Raw genomic sequence first — 21322 nt, 5'->3', positions numbered from 1 at the left:
TCCTGTTCTGAATACAAAATATCCCAAATACAGGAAGAAAAAGTACTCCTAATACCATTGACAGAATTATTTTTAAGTCAATATAAATCGGACAAGTACATTAATAAATGAAGAAGTTACAAAGTTTTAGCAATACAGGATTTGTTAGGGAAAATATTGCCTTATAAAGCATCTTTTGCCTTGAGAAATTAAAAAATATTTTATTAATTTAAACAGATAAACAAACCACACACAGGAATCGCATCCTCCTCCACTGAAAGGCATCCACTTCTGAGGTGAAATCCAGTAGCCGTTTAATAATGCACAGTAGCACTGCATTGTTCAATAACACATAGCAATACTCCTATTCTTATGAAAAGTGCTACAGAATCTTGAATGATCACAGGTGGTCTGGGACATTGCTTTTATTTCTCATCTGTACTTCTCCAGTTGTACAATATCTTCTGTGTCCATACTTGTCAGTACTAGGGCACTGAATCAAGTGCTAAATCAGAGAGAAGACTGGAAGACAATTCAGCAGGACAGTATTCCTTAAGTCACAGTGACTCAGAAGGAAAAGTGCCATCTCTTACCATTTCCTGCAGTAGGTAGCTGTCCAATGAATGTTTCTTATGGGAGAACTGAACTGGCATTAGACTGATAGGATCACAGCTCAAGATGGTATAGCAACAAGCAGAAAGACTGCATACTAGATATGAAGATAGCTATTAATGTATTCCTACAAGTATTTACCGTATGATCTTAGGTAGTAGTTTTGCCTAAGGGACTAGGGTGTCCTTTGATCTCTAGCCCAGTGTAAGAGTTGGCGCATAGTTGTGCTACTCCAGTAGTAACCCAGGAAAGGTTGCCTCTAAAGCCTCGTTTATACACAAAGTTGCACCAGTTTAACTAAATCAATGTAACATCACAGCTTAGTTAAACTTGTTCATGTTGTGTGTGGACAAGTCCTAGGAGGGAGAATTCCTTCCCTACTCTTGCCATGCTCCCCCGTGAGTAATAATCTGCTACCAGCACTAACCAACAGCAGATTAGTACCCTCCCCCACCTTTTCCATGCCTGCAGCTGAGATATGGGGAAGTCATATAGTAGTGACGTTGGGGATGGGGCAGAAGAGGATCTTATTCCCCTTATGCCTTTGTGTGTAGGCCAAGCCCACGCTCTGACTCAAAACGTTTACTTACGTTTTTATAGCGAAGGCCACTCTAGATAGATTTATAAGGAAATTTGACAAGAGTTTGCTAAGAACTAACATTCTGGTTCATAGACAACGATGTGAAAACAAACTACAATCATTTTAGATGTCCCTCAGGAGACCTATCAAGTTAAGGGGAAAAGGTGCATGTCTGCATCAGATTCATGTACAATAAACACTTTAAAAACTCTTCCTCACTTAAATTTGTCCCAAATTTGAACTTTCAAAAGATAATGTGCTAAAATCTGTTCTAAATTATACCTATGTAAATCCAGAGTAATTTTGATGTATTCGGATTTTCACCAGCATGGTTAAGAATAGAATCGAGCCCACTGCATATGTTGGGTCAGATCCCCAGCTGGTGCAAATCAAAACTGCTCCATTAACTTCAGTGCTGAAGTACATCATTTTACACCTGTTGAGGATCTGGCGTGTTGAGTACACAGAGCCCTTGTCAAACTGAGGGAACAGACACATACAGTATTGTCAATTACATGTTCACCAAAAGGTTTCTAACACCCCCAGCAAATTAAAAATATATATATATCTATTCCGTTATGTTTTTTATAGAACAAAAGTTAGCAGTCACCAGCAGAAAGAACTCTTGGCAGTAACCTAAAGAGTTCTTTCATAACACAGATTCAGTTTTCAAAACATTATTCCTGGAACGGTACATTTAGCGGTGTGGCTTTTCTTGGTAAGAAAGCTTGTCCTTTAGGAAATAATCAAGTTTTTGAAATTATTGTGTGCATGGAGGAGGAGGAGGAGGAGGAAAGTGCTTTGAAGGAACAATGAAAATAATATTATCTTTTCAATACACCAACTTCCTTCCAGATTTTTTCCACAAGCAGGCAGAAAAACCCACACACAGCGGTATGCTCATGACAATATTTAGTATATTTAAATAATGTATGCACTTTGATCATTTCTGTACAAAAATAAGAACATGCTAATTTTTATACATATTTTTGCACTGTAAAAATACAACTTTTAAAAACAGTCTGAACAAATAGAGCATGTACACCCTGCATGTCACCATGGGCCTGACTGTCCACTGAGTTGCTTTACCTTGTGCCACCCGATCTTAATGAAGCCTCAGTGACATTAACACAGTGGTGAATCAGATCCAATAACTTCATTTAAATTTGGATGCATGTGTCTAAATCACCTCTTATGAAGAAACACAAATACTCAGTTAATAAGCTAAATGCAATTACTATCTCCATGGGATGGAAGGCTCTATGCTCTCAGTTCAAAATAGCCTTGTCATAAAAAGGTCTGCGTACCAACACATTCACTGCCCGCCAAATCCACCAGCTGTAGTTTAGTTTTGATGTGCTTCAGTTTCTCAGTAGATTCAAACTGTGCTGGAGAAGAGGCTCTGGAAGGAAAGATGAGTTTATCATCTTTCATTTGTTGAGGAAAGGTGCAGAAAAGCTCTTTACTTAGCCTTGGACTAGACTGTTCATCTGTCCATAGAGGAGCTGGATGATGGAAACAAACAAATGAGGAAAGTTTATTTTTAACATCACAAAATGGGCAGCAAAAAAATGCACCAGTGATGGGTTAACCCAGTATCTTCTGTTTCAGATTGTTTTGTCGGCTATAATTAATGACCCAGGCAGGTTGGATTACTCAGATGCACAAGTATGAAATCTTGGTCTATCTTATTTCACTGCCAATCAGGAAGGTGATACCAACTAGGTAGCAAGGCTTATTTTTTTGTTTTGTTTTATTTAATATCGCCAACAGCTCCATCACTACATTCAACTCCACACTTGTATGGCAGGTAGGGTACTACTGAGAATGTGCAGAAAAAGTCATGTTTGCAATTGATTGTTGCCTAGCAGTCCCTTGATTCCTAGGATGGAGTGGGACTCAGTATCTTTAAGAGCCTTGAGCTCTGCAACCCATTTCCAATGCTGCTGGTCCTTCAGCTACTGCTGCTCTGGCCAGAATTCTCTCTCTTGTTGTCCCACCCTTTGTTGCAATTCCCTCTGGAATCTTTGGAACTCCTCTTTTCTCCATCTCTGCCTAATGAGCCACAAGCAACTTTAACAGTACCCCTACTTGTTCAGATAGGTCACCTATTATTATTATTTATGTGTATTATCATAGTGCCCAGCAGTCCTAGTCAAGGGTCTTATTCTGTCAGGTGCTGTATAAACACAGAACAAAAGATAGTCCCTGGCCCAAAGAGGTTAGTAGTCCTGGCCTTGGTTCTGCAGCCACAGTTGGAGGAACCCAGACCTTGCAAGTCATCCGGCACCTTAGCATTCTGGGACCTGATCTGTGCTTGGGGGGACAGGCAGATTCTTTGGAGGTCCTTCAGTGCTAGCTTCACTTCTGATATCTTGGCTAAGTGAGCATCTCTCCCCTAGGCAGTAGGATTCTGGGCAAAAGTTTTTTCACTGGGCAGTTTAGCTTTGACTTTCTTCTCCAGTGTCTTGCTTTAATCTTTCCTCTCCTAGGCTGGAGTGGAGTGGCAATCTACCCATGACAGCATATGTCATAGAGCAGCTGTGTTGGCTTACATAGAAAAGAATGCTTCAGATGAGAAAGCATGAAAGTAAAATCTCTTTCTCCTCCTCACTATAGGGCAAGGAACCAAAACAACCCTCTCCCCACACACACAACAAAAGTTATTGACATAAAATCCTAAAGCTCTGGCTTTAAGTCCCATTTCCAAAGCCTAATTACCACTCCTTAGCTTTCTGATTTTATCTACTATTTATTTCTTCAGTGTCTACCATTTGGCAATTTGCTGCGCCTAGGCCTTAAGCAAGGTGTGTTTCTTATTACAGAGGCAGACCACACTGTCACAATTCCACTTTGAGGTCACATTTTGTAGTGCTTCTCTACCTACTGTAATGCTCATTCAGCTATCGTAACTCTTATTCGGTGATCCTGAAACTTGGGCATCCTCCACCCATCAACATATGGCAGAAATTTCTATTTGGCCTTGCTGTGAGGCTTAAAGAAGGGTAGTGCAGTAACTGGCATAGCGTGTTAGCTAATGAATGACTGAAGGAAGCCCGGACTAAACAAGATGGCTGGTGAGTTAAAATGGCTGCATTTTGTAATGTCTGCCTGATTGACAAAGATCTGAAGCTGGATAGATCTAACATCTGGAGTGGTAGTGCTGCAGCATCTGAAGTAGCTGTGTTTTTTGGCAGGGGCTGCAAGTAAACCAGGGCACCATTTGTTCTGTTTTGCTAATATTCTCTGTTTAATTTCCGATAGAGATCTGGAGAAAAAAGTTTTAAATATTTTCCACTTCCTAAAACCATATTGTTGTTGCAGGGTATGAAGGAGACAGACCACAGTGCTACAAATGGAGAGTCTAATTACAACATGAGCAAAAGGAAAGGAAACAAAGTTAACCTCACAAGAGCCAGAACTGCTCCTAATGCAACAGACTGGCAAACTTATATGTGACACTGAAAAGCAAGAAGGGACACAACTATAATATAAGAATACAGGGTTTTCCATGCTTGATAAGATCATTGGTTTGTCTACTCTGGGAGGGACCAAGTGAAAACCCCCTTAACACACACCTAGCTAATTGTGTAATGTAGTATGTAAAGAGAAAATCCCTTCTGCCCCAGTAGTGATCATATGCCCTGTGAAGCATAAACTTTGTTCTAGCCCTGATCTTAGCATATATAACTAAATAATAATTCCTTGTAAAATTATCCAGCTCCACTATTTGATTCTATGCCTGTTAGTAAGAAAAAATACACCACAGACTGCTTCACACTGCATGCCCATAAGTACGACAGCAGCATGTAAAAATCATCACACAATGTTAGAAGTGTTAAGAAAACATCTCAAACACAGCAACATTAAGAGGTGTTCCGAAAAGCAGCCAAAAGATTAAATAGAAAAGAACAGGGGGTTTAAAGAGTGTAGCAAGAGACAGTCAGAAGAGAGAAAAGAGCAATAAGAAAATCCCTCAACCCAGATACTGCATTTCTGACACAAATGGCTCTAGATATATTTTAGCACTATCCTGCTTACCAAAGCTATCTGCAGAGACAGCCTTCGTGGTTATGGTCAATGTCACTACCAGATGAGAGCGAGAGGAATGAGCATGCACCAGTGTTGGATGTTGGGCCCTTAGCTGCAGACCTTTATCAACTAGCTGTAAGAATTCTACAGCATTTTCAACAGTCCTGGCAAAACAAAATAGTATTAGTTGATAGTAAAGGTGACATTAAAAATGTGGCAACTTGAACATGTATTGATAATTTCCTCTTATGCCCCTCCCAGTTCCCAATCCTGGCTCCAAAATGCTCCCCTTGTCTCCTTTGCTAACTCTTATCTCCATAAGTTGCTGCCCTGCAGAATCTTTCAACTAGAGTATGTTCCATTTCAGCCCAAGATGAAGCTGTGCCTCATACTGAATATGCTGGCACAATGCACTGTTAACCCGTGGAACTCTTTGCTAGGGGACGTTGTGAAGGCCAAAACTATAAAAAAAAAGAATTAGATAAGTTCATGGAGGATAGGTCCATCAATAGCTATTAGTCAGGATGGTCAGGGATATAACCCCACGCACTATGTGTCCTTAAGCCTCTGACTGCCAGGAGCTGGGCCTGCACGACAGGGGATGGATCACTCAAAAACTGCCCTGTTCTGTTCGTTCCTTCTGTAGCATCTGGCATCAGCCACGGTCATAAGGCAGGACAGAGGGCTGGATGGACCATTGATCTGACCCAGTATAGTCATTCTTATGCTCTTATGTAGCCTGGACACCTTGTATCTAAAGTATACAGCCCCTATCAACACAGCACCTGAGCACCTCAGAATATTTAACGCATGTGTCCTCACAACACTCTGAGAGGCAGGGAAATATTATCACCCCCATTTTACAGACTGGGAACTGAGACACAGAGAGGCTAAGTGACTTGCCCAGTCACACAGGAAGTCTGAGTCAGAGCAGGGAATTGCACCTAATTCTTGGAAAAAGTTCAGTATGGTTTTCCACTGAACATGGCTCCTAGCTCAGGCATCCTCTTCACTGAAGTAAAAAGTCTAGGGATCACTAAGATTGACATGAAGAATGGAGACATGGATTTGAGAAACTCAGGAGGAGGATTCACCAGAGTAAGGGACACAAATGTGAGGCATGTTTTAACTGGTGGTAGGTTAGCCAACTTGATTGACATGCGGAACCCGAAAAGAAGGAATAGAAAAAGATTTTCCCTAAGAGGAGTCTAACTAAATGAACTATATCATATTGTAAATATTACACTTGCACACAGACAGGTTTTCAGGGACCAGCTGCTACACAGAGAGGCCATGCTGTAGTTAGGCTGAAAATTCGGCCCTGGATATTGTCTAATACCAACTTACACATACAAGAAGGAAGAACATGAGGTTTGCCTGATTCAGTTGGATGTACATGTTAACAGGAAAACTTCCACTGTGTTCTATTTAGTGTATGGAGAAGCCAATGAGACTCAGTGGGCCAGTACATTTTAGATGAAATATTATCACAAACGAGGATGTGTTTTTATTCAAAACGCCATATGTTTGCTTAGACTTCAGACAGCAGGGGTGGCCTTCCTCAACAGTTTCCTTGAGTTGTTTGGGTTTGTTTTTCATTGTTAACCTTTTAAATTAATTATTAATATAGTCTGTTTACGAATTTGACTTTTTTGCTGCTTTTATAGTAATCAAGACATAAATACTGAACACTTATTGATTGATTTAGATAAACATTTTCCAAAAGTGCTTATCCAAACCTCTAAGCACCTTTGCCATGTATTGAAAATTAAAGAAATAAATCTAGGAGTCACCTCAAGAAGAAAAGAAGAACAAAGGAAACCCATTCCAGCCACAGTTTCCAACCCCCATGGCACAAATCTCAGCCTGTAGTGTACCTTCCCCTCCCCAAAAGCTGGGAAAAAGAGATGGGTCAACAACTAGCCAGGCAGAACTCCTGTGATCAAGTAGGCACAAAGGTTATTTTTCAAGCATAAATTAAAGCCAGATTTGAGTCACTGGGATTCCACAGTCAGAAGGTGCCTGGACGGTGCACTGAATTAGGCCACGTCCACACTACGGGGGGGGAATCGATCTTAGATACGCAACTTCAGCTACGTGAATAACGTAGCTGAAGTCGAATATCTAAGATCGGATTACTCACCCATCCACACCGCGCAGGACCAATGTTCACAGCTCTCCCTGTCGATTCCGGAACTCCGTTGGGGTTGATGGAGCACTCGGGGATTGATATATTGCGTCTAGATTAGACGCGATATATCGATCCCCGAGCAATCGATTTTAACCCGCCGATACGGCGGGTAGTCTGGACGTGGCCTTAGAGGCAGAGAGATGGGCAATGGCAGAGGGCGCAACTGATAGCACGATGTGCTGGGATGAGCTGTGTGGGCTGCCTCACTTGGGAGGAGGAAGTCCAAGAACTCAGAACTGAGGAAGAAAGAGCCCATATAGCACTGGACTAGGAGCAAGAGTGTTTCCAGACTGCTCCTAAAAGTGTAGATGAATCTGAGCCCCCAATTAGCCTTAATTCACTCCCTGCTTCTCTTTTCAGGAGTACAGATGAGAGTGCATTACTATGCCTGGAAATCAAATTTAACCCAAAGACTTTCGTATTCAGTGATCTGAAATTGAATTTTACTAGGATGAACCTTAAAAGTTTTGTGTTTAGCTGTAAATAAGAAAGAAGAAAAATAATCATTCCTAGATTACTATAGTGACTGTAATTCCACAGAGAGGAAAATTACAAATCCTAGATTCTGGAAAAAGCAATTTTACAGTTTCTATGTGGGCTCCAATTTTGTATGAACAGTTCAGTGGAGAGAAAACGTCAGTAAATACAAATAACCGCGGAGAAAGAATTATGTCTTTTCAACCCTCCAGCATATTTGTTGTATTCAATCAAGATTTTCTGGCAATAATATAAAACCACATAAACAAATCTCAAGTGGTTGCTTATGTTACTAAAACCCACAAGATAAAAATACTGCTGTCAATTATTTCCATTGAGAGTGCAGTTTGTTTTAATCCATGGAAGAAAAAGATACTTCTTGCTCTGACTCCCAGTTCCACTGAAGTAGCATACAACAGCTTTGACAGGCATTATGATTAGAGATGTGTGAAAAAAAATCATGTTTCCACCAGCAACAGAACATTTTATGGTTTTGTGCTGAATTGTTCAGTATGATGGACAGTTTTCAGAGAAGAAAATTAGTGTTTGCTCTCACACACCTCTTCTTGTTCTTGGCCTCAAAAAGACACCTACAGAATGATTTGCCCAAAGAACTTTTTCCTTAGTGTGTCACACCAGGTCCTTTGGGAATCCTCTAACACAGCGGTTCTCAAACTGTGGGTTGTGACCCCATTTTAATGGTGCTTAATGCCAGGGCTGGCATTAGATTTGCTAGGGCCTGGGGCTGAAGCCAAAGCCCGAGGGCTTCAGCCCAGGGTGACGGGGCTCAGGTTTAGGGTGACCAGACGAGAGGAAGAAAATATCAGGACACATGGAGAAGGAAGGGGGGATCCCCCGGCAGAGGGGGAAAAAATAAACAAACCCGAGTGCTGCCGGCGGAGGGACAAATTGTGTCTCGACCAAAGATTGGTAGGATGCAGGACAAACACTTAAATATTGGGACGTCTGGTCACCCTACTCGGATTACAGGCCTCTCGCCTAGGGCTGGTTTGGTTCTGGAGTGGCAGAACTCAGGCAGGCTCAGAAGGGGATCACAGTGCAATTAAATTTGAGAACCCCTGCTTCTAACATTTGTTGGGGTAGGAATGAAATGGCCAACACCTTCCTTGTACCTGCTAATGTCATCTTGTAAGAGCCACGACTGCTGCCTGTCACCTCTAACTCTCCCCCATTTTTAATTGTGCTGTTCCAGCAGTCTGTGCAATGCGTTTGTTTAAGACAGGATAGTGGTCTTCACTTGTTAGGACGTGATTTTTATCATCTACATTGTGTAGATAGGAGCCTTATGAAAAAACAAGAAGGAAATATTTTACATTGGCTGTGTGCACTGGACATGTATATATAGTGGGCCTGATTCTCATTTACACCACTCTGGTAGTGCAGCCAGGGCCGGTGCAAGGATGTTTCACGCCCTAGGCGAAACTTCCACCTTGCCCCCTCCCCCTCCCATGCCCCTGCCCTGAGGCGCCCCCCCTCTGCCCTGGGGCACCTCCCTTGTGGCAGCTCCCCACCCCACCCCTCCGCCCTGAGGTGCCCCCCCGGCCCCAGCTCACCCCTGCTCCACGCACGAGCACCCCGAGCATGCCGTGACTGCTTCGCTTTTCCCGTCTCCCAGGCTTGTGGCGCTTAAGCTGATTGGTGCCACAAGCCTGGGAGGTGGGAGAAGTGAAGCAGCCATGGCGTGCTCGGGGAGGAGGCGGGGCAGGAGTGAGCTGGGGCGGGAAGTTCCCCTGCGTGCCGCCCCCTCACCCTTACTTGCTGTAGGCGGCCCTCCCCGCGCACCCCTGCCCCAGCTCCCTCCGCCTAAATGCTGGTGGTGAGGCAGCCAAAGATCCAACCACCACAGTTGCTGCCGAAGAAAATGGCGCCACCCAAATCCTAGCGCCCTAGGCAACCACCTAGGTCGCCTAAATGGTTACACCGGCCCTGAGTGTAGCTGCAGATTATGCCCACTTTAAGGCCCTGCTGCACAGTCAGAACAGCTGTAAAGAAGAATCAAACCCATTATACATATATGCTGTAGAAAAAGTTCTATCTAAAAATATAGAGAACAGAAATTAGAAAGGATGGCTTAGCAATCTACACCTTTGGTTTGAACGACCTAGCCTCTCTGGGACCACAGGTTTAAATTCCAGCAGTGTCAACACCACGTTAATCTTTCTAAATGAGATAAGCAGAGTGCTAAAATATGTACTATGGGTAAGTATTTTGGGTGACAACTTATAAAATGAAATCCTCTCTCTTCTGTGTGAATATTAAGGACTTACTACATTTTTCTGAAGAGTAGGGTTTGCTCTGGTGTGTTTGAACGTAATTCTCTTCCTGGCCCTTATGGAAAAGTCTCACAGACTTTAACAGGAATTAAACCAACAGGATTCTATAGAAGTTACTCCAAAATCCCACAAAATATAATACAGAGGGCTATTCTTTCTTTAAGTATTTTTAATTATCCTATTTCATAAAATTCTACACAATGGTCTAAAAAAATCCACAAAAAGGTTATCATTTTCTATAAAGTTCTATCAGACTTTTTCACATTGTTCCCATTTTTCACAATGTGCTAAGAACTGCTTTGCTACTTGACTGCCATCCCTGCCATACAGCTGACTGCATTTCAAGGCTGCTGTACATAGGGTATATACAACTGTTATAACACATCTTGGGAGGGAAGGTGGTGTATAAATATAAACCAATATTAATTTTATTATTATTATTACTGCAGAATATTCAAATTGAGACTGAAAGCCAAGTGTGACCTAATTAATTGAAGTCTTAGTGAAATATTAACAGTAAATGGAATCATCCAGGGCTTTTATATGTACCGGGGAAGGAATGTATGCTTAGAAATACTCATCAGTGCTAACAATTATGTCTCCATGCCTTGTAGCTGACACATATTATAACAACACTGGATCATGATATTGCAATAGTTATTGTGCTGTGTACTCACTCATAGGTAAGCAATGGCACATCGCTCTTGCCTTCCTTGGTTGTGACAACGTCACGTTTAACGCCGAACACTCTTCCACAGCTGTCTTTGGCCAGAAGATCAAAAATTTCATTATTATACACTTCTACAACAGAAACCTCAACCCAATGACTTCCTGGTGGCTTTTCTGAAATAATCCTGAAAAGAATTACAGAAAAGAAAATGAAACAAAGCTAAAATGGCTGAAATCAAATCCTAAGTAAACCATCCTTAAGAAAGAGTTGCATCAGAGCTGATTATAGTCCGATGAAAGTACTTATCAAACAACCACAATCATGAGAGTATGTTGCCTTCCACGTTAATGTAAAGGTTGAAGAACAAGAATGTATGCACTTAAATTATAGAGTAAATATGTCACAGGAAGAAAATTAACTTGTTTTGGTTGCATTTCAACCCTATACTATTTGTTCCTGGACTGTGGGCGATTCTAATGTCTTGTTACTATTGTGACACCAATAACTCTTGGGATATGCCAAAGGATTTAAAACTCTCCAATTCCTAAGACCTAAAGAGCAGCATCTGTGTGGGAAGTATAGGGTTGTGAAAGCCCACTGTTGTTGCCACAGGGCTTTGCTGCTTTTACAGATCCAGACTAACACGGCTACCCCTCTGATACTTGACACTACTGTTGAGAGTATGGGGGAAAATGCACAAGACATTGGGGCTAAAATAAATCCAGAGAATTTATAAATTAAGCCCTTGTCTACAAAGGACAATTTTCCCAGTTAAACACTCTAATATAAAAGTGGCCTTTTTTTGGTGTAGTTTAGTTTAAACCCCTTCCTAAGCAATATAAGCTAAATCAAGAAAATAGCACTTGTGTATAAGAATATGTGCCTCCACATAGAGAACTATATCAGTATAACTATATTGGGTTTAATTCACACCTTCGGTTATACTAAAGTAAGTTATCCCATATAGATAAGGCCTAAGTGGAAAATAAATCAAATGCTGTTCAAGTTCCAGAAAAATATCTCACTCTCCTCCTTTATTTTAATGACTCCAATATGCAAACCAATAAGTTACCTTGTAAAATGTTACAGGGGGGTTAAGAAAGAGTGTAGAATGAAAATTTAGACTCAAACTTAACTATGGATTTGCCACCAAAGCCACTATAATTAACTGTTAATCATCTTGAAAAGTTAAATCTGAACAGCAAGAATATCACGTGCTGAAGAACAGCTCTGTGTAAGATCAAAAGCTTGTCTTTTTTACCAACCAAAGTTGGTCCAATAAAAGATACTATCTCACCGACTTTGTGTCTCTAATATCCTGGGACAAACACAGCTACAACAATCCTGCAAACAATGTGCATTTTTTCCCTTTTGCATACAACTGCAATGTAAAAACTGGCACTCAAACGTTATTCTCATTCTCATGGTCAGCAATACCTGAAGACTTCTTCTGTGGCTTTAGGAATAATTCCCAGCTCTGGTTCATCTTCTATTGAAAGAGTGACATCATCCTCAGATTGCGGTCCCAACATTGTGTACGTCTTCCCACTCCCTGTTTGTCCATAAGCCATAATACACACATTGTATCTGAAAATCAAAAGGGCCTTGTTTTCTTATGCCAGTTTTTTAACAAATTTATTTGGTATTTAAATGGCTAAACCAAGAAGTATTTGGAAAAATATCATTGCTTATTTTAAAATATTTAATTTTAAAACATAATATAATATAATAGTAATAATAAAAATACATATTTCCATGTGGCCTTTTTGTAGATCTGAAAACTTTTTGATAAAGTAAATTAAGTAACCCTCACAATATCCCTGAGGTGGATTCTTTTTTTTTAAACAGATGGGAAAACTAAGCCATAAAATTAACAGCTGGATACATACAAATTTGCAACAAACTACCCAAAGGTACAAACTAATCCTAAATGCAATTCTGTTTGTGGACCCTTATTTCAGAATAAAAGTGGCTAAAGTTGATTTAGTTAAAATAGTCCATTTGTTACATACCTTGCCTCACACCACTTTTTTTTTCTTCCCCAAAACAAGAGTATCCACATACAGATTTGGACTGAAATAACAAAACTGATTTTAATTCACACCTTTTGTATTTCAATGCACATTTATGTGTAGACCAGCCCTAAGTGAGTAGGCCACAGAATCATAGCACTGGAAGGGACCTCAGTTGGCCATCTAGCTCAGTCCCCTGCACTCAAGGCAGGACTAAGTAATACCTAGGGTATGTCTACAACTACAATTTTGCAGCGCTGGTTGCTACAGCTGTATTAGTACAGCTGTATAGGGCCAGCGCTGCAGAGTGGCCACACTTACAGCAACCAGCGCTGCAAGTGGTGTTAGATGTGGCCACGCTGCAGCGCTGTTGCACACCGCGGGGAAGGAGACCTGCTTGGAGGGGGGGTCGGGGAACGCCAGAGCACACCGCGGGGCTGGATACCTGCTTGGAGGGGGGGTCGGGGAACGCCAGAGCACACCGTGGGGAAGGAGACCTGCTTGGAGGGGGGGTCGGGAAACGCCAGAGCACACCGCGGGGAAGGAGACCTGCTTGGAGGGGGGGGGTCGGGGAACGCCAGAGCACACCGCGGGGCTGGATACCTGCTTGGAGGGGGGGTCGGGGAACGCCAGAGCACACCGCGGGGAAGGAGACTTGCTTGGGGGGGGGGTCGGGGAACGCCAGAGCACACCGCAGGGAAGGAGACCTGCTTGGAGGGCAGTGGAGTTTGCTTAATTACCAGAGAGGCTTCCTCAGGTATGCTGGGATACCTGCTTATTCCACGGAGGTCAACAAAAAAGCTGGTGAGTGTCTACACCTGATGACCAGCGCTGGTGATCCAGCGCTGGATCCTCTACACCCGAGGCACGACCGGGTGTACGGCCAGAGCTGCAAACAGGGAGTTGCAGCGCTGGTAATGCCCTGCAGGTGTGTACACACCCTAAGTCCAGCGCTGCAACTTTGTAGTGTAGACAAGGCCCTAGGTAGTAATTTAGTATTACCATGTCAACAGAGCAAGTCAGTGGAAAAGCCAGGAATTGAAAGCAAGGGGTCCCAACTCGCTTCACTTCAGTCCACAGATAAAAGATCCAAAGCTTGCTACCCGCTGTCTTGCACAAAGTGAGTGCAAAATGGCAGTTTACATGCTTCATTAATTTTAGTTTTGTTAGTAGTAAAAACTAGGGCCCTGTCTCACTGCTAATAAAGGTGTGTTTCCTCAGAGTAACTAACATTCATGAGCTAACCAGAGCTGAAAACACAGCAGAGATAAGGTACTGTACTTTGTCTTACCCGGAGATAAACTATGTAACATCAATCACAGGCTGGGTATTGTGCTGACCTTGCCTAATTTACCTCACAGTAAAACTAAAGTGCCTTGTCTCCACTGTGCCTGGGAATAGTTCATTAGTTGCATAGAGATAAAAACAGTGAAGACAAGGCCTAGGTCTGACAGGCAGAGTGTGAGGAAGCTTGCATTCCAACTAGGTGATAACCAAGGGTGGCTCCAGGCACCAGCATGCCAAGCGCATGCCTGGGGCGGCAAGCCACGGGGGCGCTCTGCCGGTCGCCACAAGGGCAGCAGGCAGCTTGCCTTCAATGGCATTCCTGAAGAGGGTCCACTGGTCCCGCGGCTTCGGTGGATCTCCCGCAGGCGTGCCGCCGAATCCGTGGGACCGGGGACCTCCCGTAGGCAAGCCGCCGAAGGCAGCCTGCCTGCCGTGCTAGGCGTCAAAATACCTAGAGCCGCCCCTGGTGATAACTGAATCGTGAAGAGGATTAAAAAACTTAGCTCTGTGAACCTGGCATCTTTGTCCTGTTCTTAACATGCTGTTTCAGGCATGTGTGGGCAACAGAAAAGATGTGCTTTGCTGAGCTCCATTGACTCAGCTGTTATTTTTTTTATTTGTTTATCTTTTCAGATCACAAAACTTTACACACTGTCCTGACAGACACTGTAGAGAGTTATGTTCTCAGCTTACAAGTGACCTTGCTGTACCTAAGAAAGTTTTTTAGAGTGGGTTTGGTAGGATGAACACTGATAGCATTGCAGCTGACATGGAGAGGGCGCAGATCCTCACAGCAGTAAACAGTCATAGATCTGAGTCAATGGAGCTATGACAATTTACCCCTGCTGAGGATCAGCCCCAGATGGGGAGCAAGTCTGCAAGATTGGAAGACAATAATAACTACAAATCTGGACTTTAGACTTGATGGGCTAAAGGACTCAGACTACAACGGAAAACAATGTAGAGAACATAACAAAAGTGGAAGGATTGGAAACTCAGGCTGCAAATCTTGATGATGGGATTTCAAAAAACATTCATTGTTGGCCTAACTCTGTCTCTGAAGTCAATGGCAAAACTCTCACTAATTTGAGACAAGTCAATACATTTTTGAAAATTCCACCCTGAAAGTGCACTGTCTAATCAAGATATAGGTTCTACAGGCCTGGGTGACTGAACATAGAGTTTTAAAAATAAAATGGGACATGCTTGTAAACAAAATTACAGTCTTTAGTTTGTAGTTAACTGGGTTTCCCCAGGAAACAGAGGATGGAAGTCTGAAAGGTTTTGGTTGGTTGGCTGGTTGGGTTTTTTCAAGTATGGATATATAAAAGTTGCTAATTCCACATATTCCTGCTACTTCAGCTTCCCTCTTAGTTACTAGCCATTTACACTTAAGAAATTCAGCATCATTGGCTAATGCCAGAACAATTCTAATACTTTTACAGATAATGGGATTAAATATAAGTGTTTGAAGACAAGTATATTTGCATAACCTTGAGTATCAAGGATCTTGATTTGGGGTATAATCCAATTATATGCCCTCTCTGCTAAAGCCAAAAAGAGCTTCATTGAGGTAAAAGAGAGTTGGGACTCGTCACGGGGTATTAAATCCAGACAGGTTAGCTCTAGAACGAATTGTTTGGTGTCTCAACAGAAGAAATAGAAGCAACTGACAGAATTAATACAGACTGAGTTTTATCTAGTTAACTTTGCTTATTTTTTAGTTGCAGCAGGGTGGCTTTAAATGAACTATACCATTTTTATCCCAAAATTACTAATCTACAAAAATTTTTGATAAATCCTTATTTCTGTGTTTGAACTTTTTCTTCCACATTTGCTCACATAGTTATATCGTTCTTAAAAAGACTTTACTTTTAAACTAAAATACCAACTATTAAGTTTAATAGCACTCAGCATCTAAAAAACCTCAAATGCTCACTCTGATAGAGTTAGGACCAGAGGGGAACACAATCCAGGAAATCAAAGTAAGAGGAATTTCCTTTTTCTTTAAAAAATGAGCACAATTTACTCTTAAATCTTGTGAGAGAAGGTGATGTTATTTTAATCCCCTGCTGAGCTTGTATTGGGAACTCTAAACTTTGAAGTCTGTTTTTTTTTTCTATTTTGTAAAGGAACAATCTTTTCTTCCTGAATGCTTACACTGAAAAATAATACAATGTAATTTTAAAAAGATGTTTAAACCCCACCACAAACTCCATTTTTTATAAGTGGATGTTTTGGAGCTCAGACTAGAAGCAGCCAGAAGGGGCAGATAACTTTAATTATGTCTGTTTCACATTTATAATAGGAAGGCTGTTCAGAAACATGACTGATGCAGGAGCCTTTCCTTTTCTGATAGTCTGCTGTTTAAATGGTGCATCCTGAAAAAAACACAGACCTTTAAGTTTTCAATAACAGAACATTTCCTAAATGAATATGAAGTTTCAGGACAGAGATTTTAGAAAGGAGCATACTAATACGTGGAAGCTTCTCTCAATATACACATGTAACCTGCACTGGGGTTAATTGAAAGTACTGCACATAGATAGATAAGTAGGTTGAGACCTAGGGCACAATCCTGAGCTGAGACAAGCTTATGCTCTCTGCAGCTGGAAGAGTGGGAAGAGACAACAGTAACTCTAAGCCATCTCTAGATCTATTCCTGATCATGTGGTGTTCCCAGGTGAAAGTTATGGTTACTTTACCTTGTAGTGGCTAGAGCAGTCCCTTAAGGGCCATTTGGATCAGCAGAACTCATCACATTCAAGCTCTATCCCCTCAGGTACTCTCTCTTGTCACCATCTCACCCTTCCATACCCCCTGCGCTGTGTGAGTATGTGGGGTGGCTAAGACTTCTACACACTTGGGGAATCCTCAGCAGCCTCATCAGAGCAGCCTTAAGGTCACTTTGAGCTGCTAGGGCAGTTTAAGGGGCAGGGTACTTGTAGCCTTGGTCTGTGGAATCCCAGGCTTAAGGGATAAGCATGCATTTCCTAAGGGTTGTCAATATTCAAAAAAAGAAAAAAAAAAAAAAAAAAAAAAGGTTCCATGCATAGATGCTGATTTTTACTTTTCCCTGGAGTGCTCCACCCCAAGGCCTCGACCCTTCCCCCAAAGTCCCGTCTTCACTCTGCCTCTTCCCATCCCTGCTCTTCCCCTCCTCTGAGACCCAACTCTCACTCCGCTCCCTTCCCCTGCCTCTTCCTGCCCCATCTGCACCTGCTCCCTGAGGCCACTGTCCACTCACTGGTCTCCACCTTCCTCCAAATGCTTCCCCAAGCCACTAAACAGCTGTTTGGCAGCACCAACGACCAGCTGTTTGGTGGAGCTGCCTATCAGCTGTGGCTGGTGGATGTTCAGCACCCGCTATTTTTTTTTCCATGAGTGCTTCAGCCCCAAAGCGCATATGGAGTCAGAGCCTATGATTCCATGGTCATGTGGCTACCCACATGATTCATATGACATCATGGAGACAATGTCACGAAGGAAATCTGAATCAGATGGAAAAAGAACATCCACAGTTGAGTTGGATCAGGCAAGGAAGAGAAAGAAAAAGAGAGGAAAGGAAGTAATTAATGGATTTCTGTTTCATTCCCACTGTTTACAATTACAATCACTTCAAGGCCTTTTTTCCAGAGGACTGTAAATTAGCCTTAATGGTTTTGCTGGCCAGAAGTAATTAAAATGTGTATCAATATTTATTTCTGGGAGTGTAGTTTCCAAAACTGTTTTTAACTCCAGGGAATCTATTTGATGCTGTCTCAAAATCTACAGCTGAGGATCATTAATTCTTAAGATCCTCAAATGCTATTGAAGAAAGGTAGGTCACACTGCCTATTATTTTTTAAAATGTTTCAGAATTTAGCACAGCATAAATTTTTATCATGCAGAAAAAATAAAAACAAATATACTATTAACTTAAAAAAGAAATTACACTTGTCTGAATTTGTTTTACCTCTGTTATAAGTGGCACCTATATTTACTATAACTGAAAGAGGCCAGAGAAAAATAATTTTATCTCTTTTTTTTCCAATTTGTCCACTTTGATAAAAATTTCAAAATAGTCACTTCCATTATTTCCTGTGTGAGTGCGAGAATATCCTAATACTGAGTGATTGTCAGATTACAGCATTGAAAATGTGATTGTAAACCCACAAAAACTGGCAAGAGAACTTGGGAAATAACTCTTTAAGTCATTTTTAAAAAACTGAATGGATTTCAAGTTGGTTGTGTCGCTTTACATTGTTTCCTCCTACTTTTCAACTTACCCATCTAGCAGAGATGTAAGCAAAGGGAGCACATCTGCAAACACTGTGTCTTGAGACTCAGCAGCACTGTAAACTCTGAGGGGGAGGAAAATGGAATGATTCACTGAACAAAAATGATCACTGTATTTCCAGTGTAATAACACAGACCAGAAAAATAAAAGTCAGTTGCTGAGTGCCACTAACGCACAACTCAGGGTTTGCTGATGTGTTTCTATGACAACAACAATTACAGATTGTGTTTCAGAATACTTATTTACCTTTGAGACAGAAAGATCAGTAGAGGGAAACTACTCACTGCTGTTCTGAAACTGGCTTTCTGAGCTAGGAAAAGAAGAGGCAAGAAAAAAGAGCTGAGCTACTAGAGCTGCTACTTTGTTCAGGTAGCTGAGGCAGAGAATTTGGAGAGCACTGTAGGGCACAGCCGAGCCCTGCAGATTGTGTAGAGAAGTCTGAGCTGCCTTTGGTATATACTAGAAGAGATGCACACACTAAATGTCTTGGAGCAGGGGAGACACAAAGATCTAAAAAAGTAGTTTGTTTGTTCAGTGTGGTTCAGTGGTTAGAATAGGGGACTGGAAATCAGATTCCTAGGTTCTACTCCTGTCTTTTGGAGGGGCTGTGGTCTTTTTTATGAGGTGATTTTTAAGGGGGGCAGATTCCTGGGGATATGAATTCTTTGCACCCACAGAGCTGCTTCAGGGAGATAGGAACACTGGGAACAGAGTACCTAAAAGGAATTTTAAAAAATAAATAAAGGGTTGTGCATTGGTGACTATCCTTCTGCTAATCCCGCCCAATCACCAGGTCCCAGCAGTCTCCTTAGACTACTCCCAGCTGTACTGACCCACACTTTGTTTTCTCCCAGTTGTCACTTGGCTGCTGGAGACCCTGATTCCTGTGTTATGACATTAAGGAGGCATAGTACTCCCTTCTCTCATTCCCTAGGGCACTGGCTGTTCTCCCAGGGAATGGGGTTACTCAGCATGTGCTCCCTCTCATAGTGTCATAGAGTTTAAGGCCAGAAATGGACCACTTTAGATCAGCTAGTCTGACTTCATGTATTGCATAGGCCACCAACACCGCCAAGCACCCACACACTAAAGCCAACCACCAAAATGACACCAAAGTATTATAACCCACAGGGAACTTCTAGACTATTATGTGCCACAGGAAGAGAATAAAAGGGACCGAGGTGCAACAGTGCTCGAGGGCTCCATAATGGCAGGAAATGATTAAGTAAAATATACCCAGATAATCCTGGCAAGTGACCCATATGTTGCAGAGGAAGGCCAAAAAAACCAAAAGTCACTGCCAAGCTGACCTGGGGGAAAATTCCTTTCCAACTCCACATATGGCAATATGGCAATCAGATAGACCCTGAGCATGTGAGCAAGTACCAGCCAGCCAAGCACTTGAGAGAAAACACCTCTGATCACTAGCCGAACCCTGCCTATGTTCCATCTCCAGCCGTGGCCATCTCTGATGCTTCAGAGATAAAAAACCCTCTCAGAATACATTGAGGCAAAAATCCCTTCTTGACCCCTGCAGGTGGCTGGCTGAAACCCTGAAGCATGAGTTTATGGAGGCATGGTACATATGTGAAGGGTAGCACCACAAACATTTCACCTTTTCATTATTAAATATCTATTGGTATAGCTCCCTGCATCACAGCATCTCATCATCTCACAAACATCATTGAATTTATCCTCATAACACCTGTGTGAGGCAGGGCAGTGCTTTAATTCAATTTTCCAGATGGGGAACTGAGGCACAGAGAGACACTGTGATTTGCCCAAGCAGAGGCGATGTGTAGGGAGAGCATGTGGGATCAAGTGCCCTCCCTCAGATTGGCCTGCCAGGGGCAGGGACGGAGAGGGGCTCTGTCCTTCTCTCCCTGCACCTCATACACGCCCCTCCCCCCCGGCACATTTGGCTGCTCTCCCTGGTAGCCAGGAGGGTAGTGCGATGGAGCTGCTTGTTTCTGCCTAAGAGAGTCTGGCTGGGAAGCAGCGGCAGCCTGCTCCCTGCCTGGGATTGGTTGCAGGAGTGAGGAACCAAGTAAGCTAGAAACATGCTGGAGGGGAGAGCGGACTCTGGCTCGCTCGGCCCCTGTCCCTGCAGCTGGGGCAAGCAGCAGGCTGCCCCCTGCCCAGGCCCTGCTGTCAGGGACAGGGACCAAGCGAACCAGTGCCCCTCTTCCCCCATGGCATACACAGGCCCTGTCCCTGGCAGCCGAGCCTGGGCAGGTAACGTGGGGTGGGGAGAGCACAGTGGCTCTGGGCTTGGTGCAGAACGGGGGGGTTTCCTGGGGAGAGAAGACATTTGGGGTGGCCACATGTCCTCTCCTTTAGATTATGCCCCAGCATGGGGAGGCAGGAATCGTCTATGTGCCCAAGGCTACACAGGAAGACTGGAAGAGCAGAGAATTGAATCCAATATTCCTAAGTTTCAGTTCAGTGCCTCAACCACAAGACCATCCTTCTGATAAGCATTTTTCACTGCACAGAAACAGATGTTTTTCTTTTATGTTTAGAGTTGTGTGTTGCTTTTAAAAATAAGTTTTTGAGGGATATAATCATTAAATTGAATGAGTTCTTCCACTCCTTAGCAAGTAGCAATGATAACATAACTCTTGGAGCAAAACAATGATAATACTTTAACCAACTGTACACATTTTTCGAACTCAAGTAAAGACCCCAGCTAGTTCATATAGGGTACTTCTTAATCTACCCCTACCACCTACCCCTTTAAAAACAAAGTACAAAGAGCTCAGAATCCACACCTGAAAATAACAAATCAGAACCTCCTCCATTTCATGATAATAAAACAGGACATTGACTCATTCATCTCTTCTCTTAGCATCATGACCAAGTAACTCCCTATACATTACCACTTGAAACAAGTACAGTCTTGTTTATAC

General features: G+C 42.5%; 1 protein-coding gene across 9 annotated transcripts in view; it reads right to left on the bottom strand.

Annotated features, from left to right (window-relative positions):
- The window catches only part of KIF25 (kinesin family member 25), a 92275-nt gene that overhangs the window by 5536 nt on the left and 65417 nt on the right, over positions 1 to 21322 (bottom strand). For all 9 annotated transcript variants that reach the window (XM_030556783.1, XM_030556784.1, XM_030556786.1 and 6 more), the window contains 5 exons: positions 18403 to 18477; positions 12273 to 12422; positions 10843 to 11019; positions 5213 to 5367; positions 2479 to 2676 (listed from right to left, as the gene is read on the bottom strand). In XM_030556783.1, the coding sequence (XP_030412643.1) occupies positions 2479 to 2676; positions 5213 to 5367; positions 10843 to 11019; positions 12273 to 12422; positions 18403 to 18477 (755 nt within the window). The remainder of the gene's footprint in view (positions 1 to 2478; positions 2677 to 5212; positions 5368 to 10842; positions 11020 to 12272; positions 12423 to 18402; positions 18478 to 21322) is intronic.

Source organism: Gopherus evgoodei, chromosome 3 (assembly GCF_007399415.2).
Source record: "Gopherus evgoodei ecotype Sinaloan lineage chromosome 3, rGopEvg1_v1.p, whole genome shotgun sequence".
Taxonomy (NCBI): Eukaryota; Metazoa; Chordata; order Testudines; family Testudinidae; genus Gopherus; species Gopherus evgoodei.
Note: the sequence above shows the minus strand (reverse complement) of the source record. Positions and strands in the feature narration are given on the sequence as shown.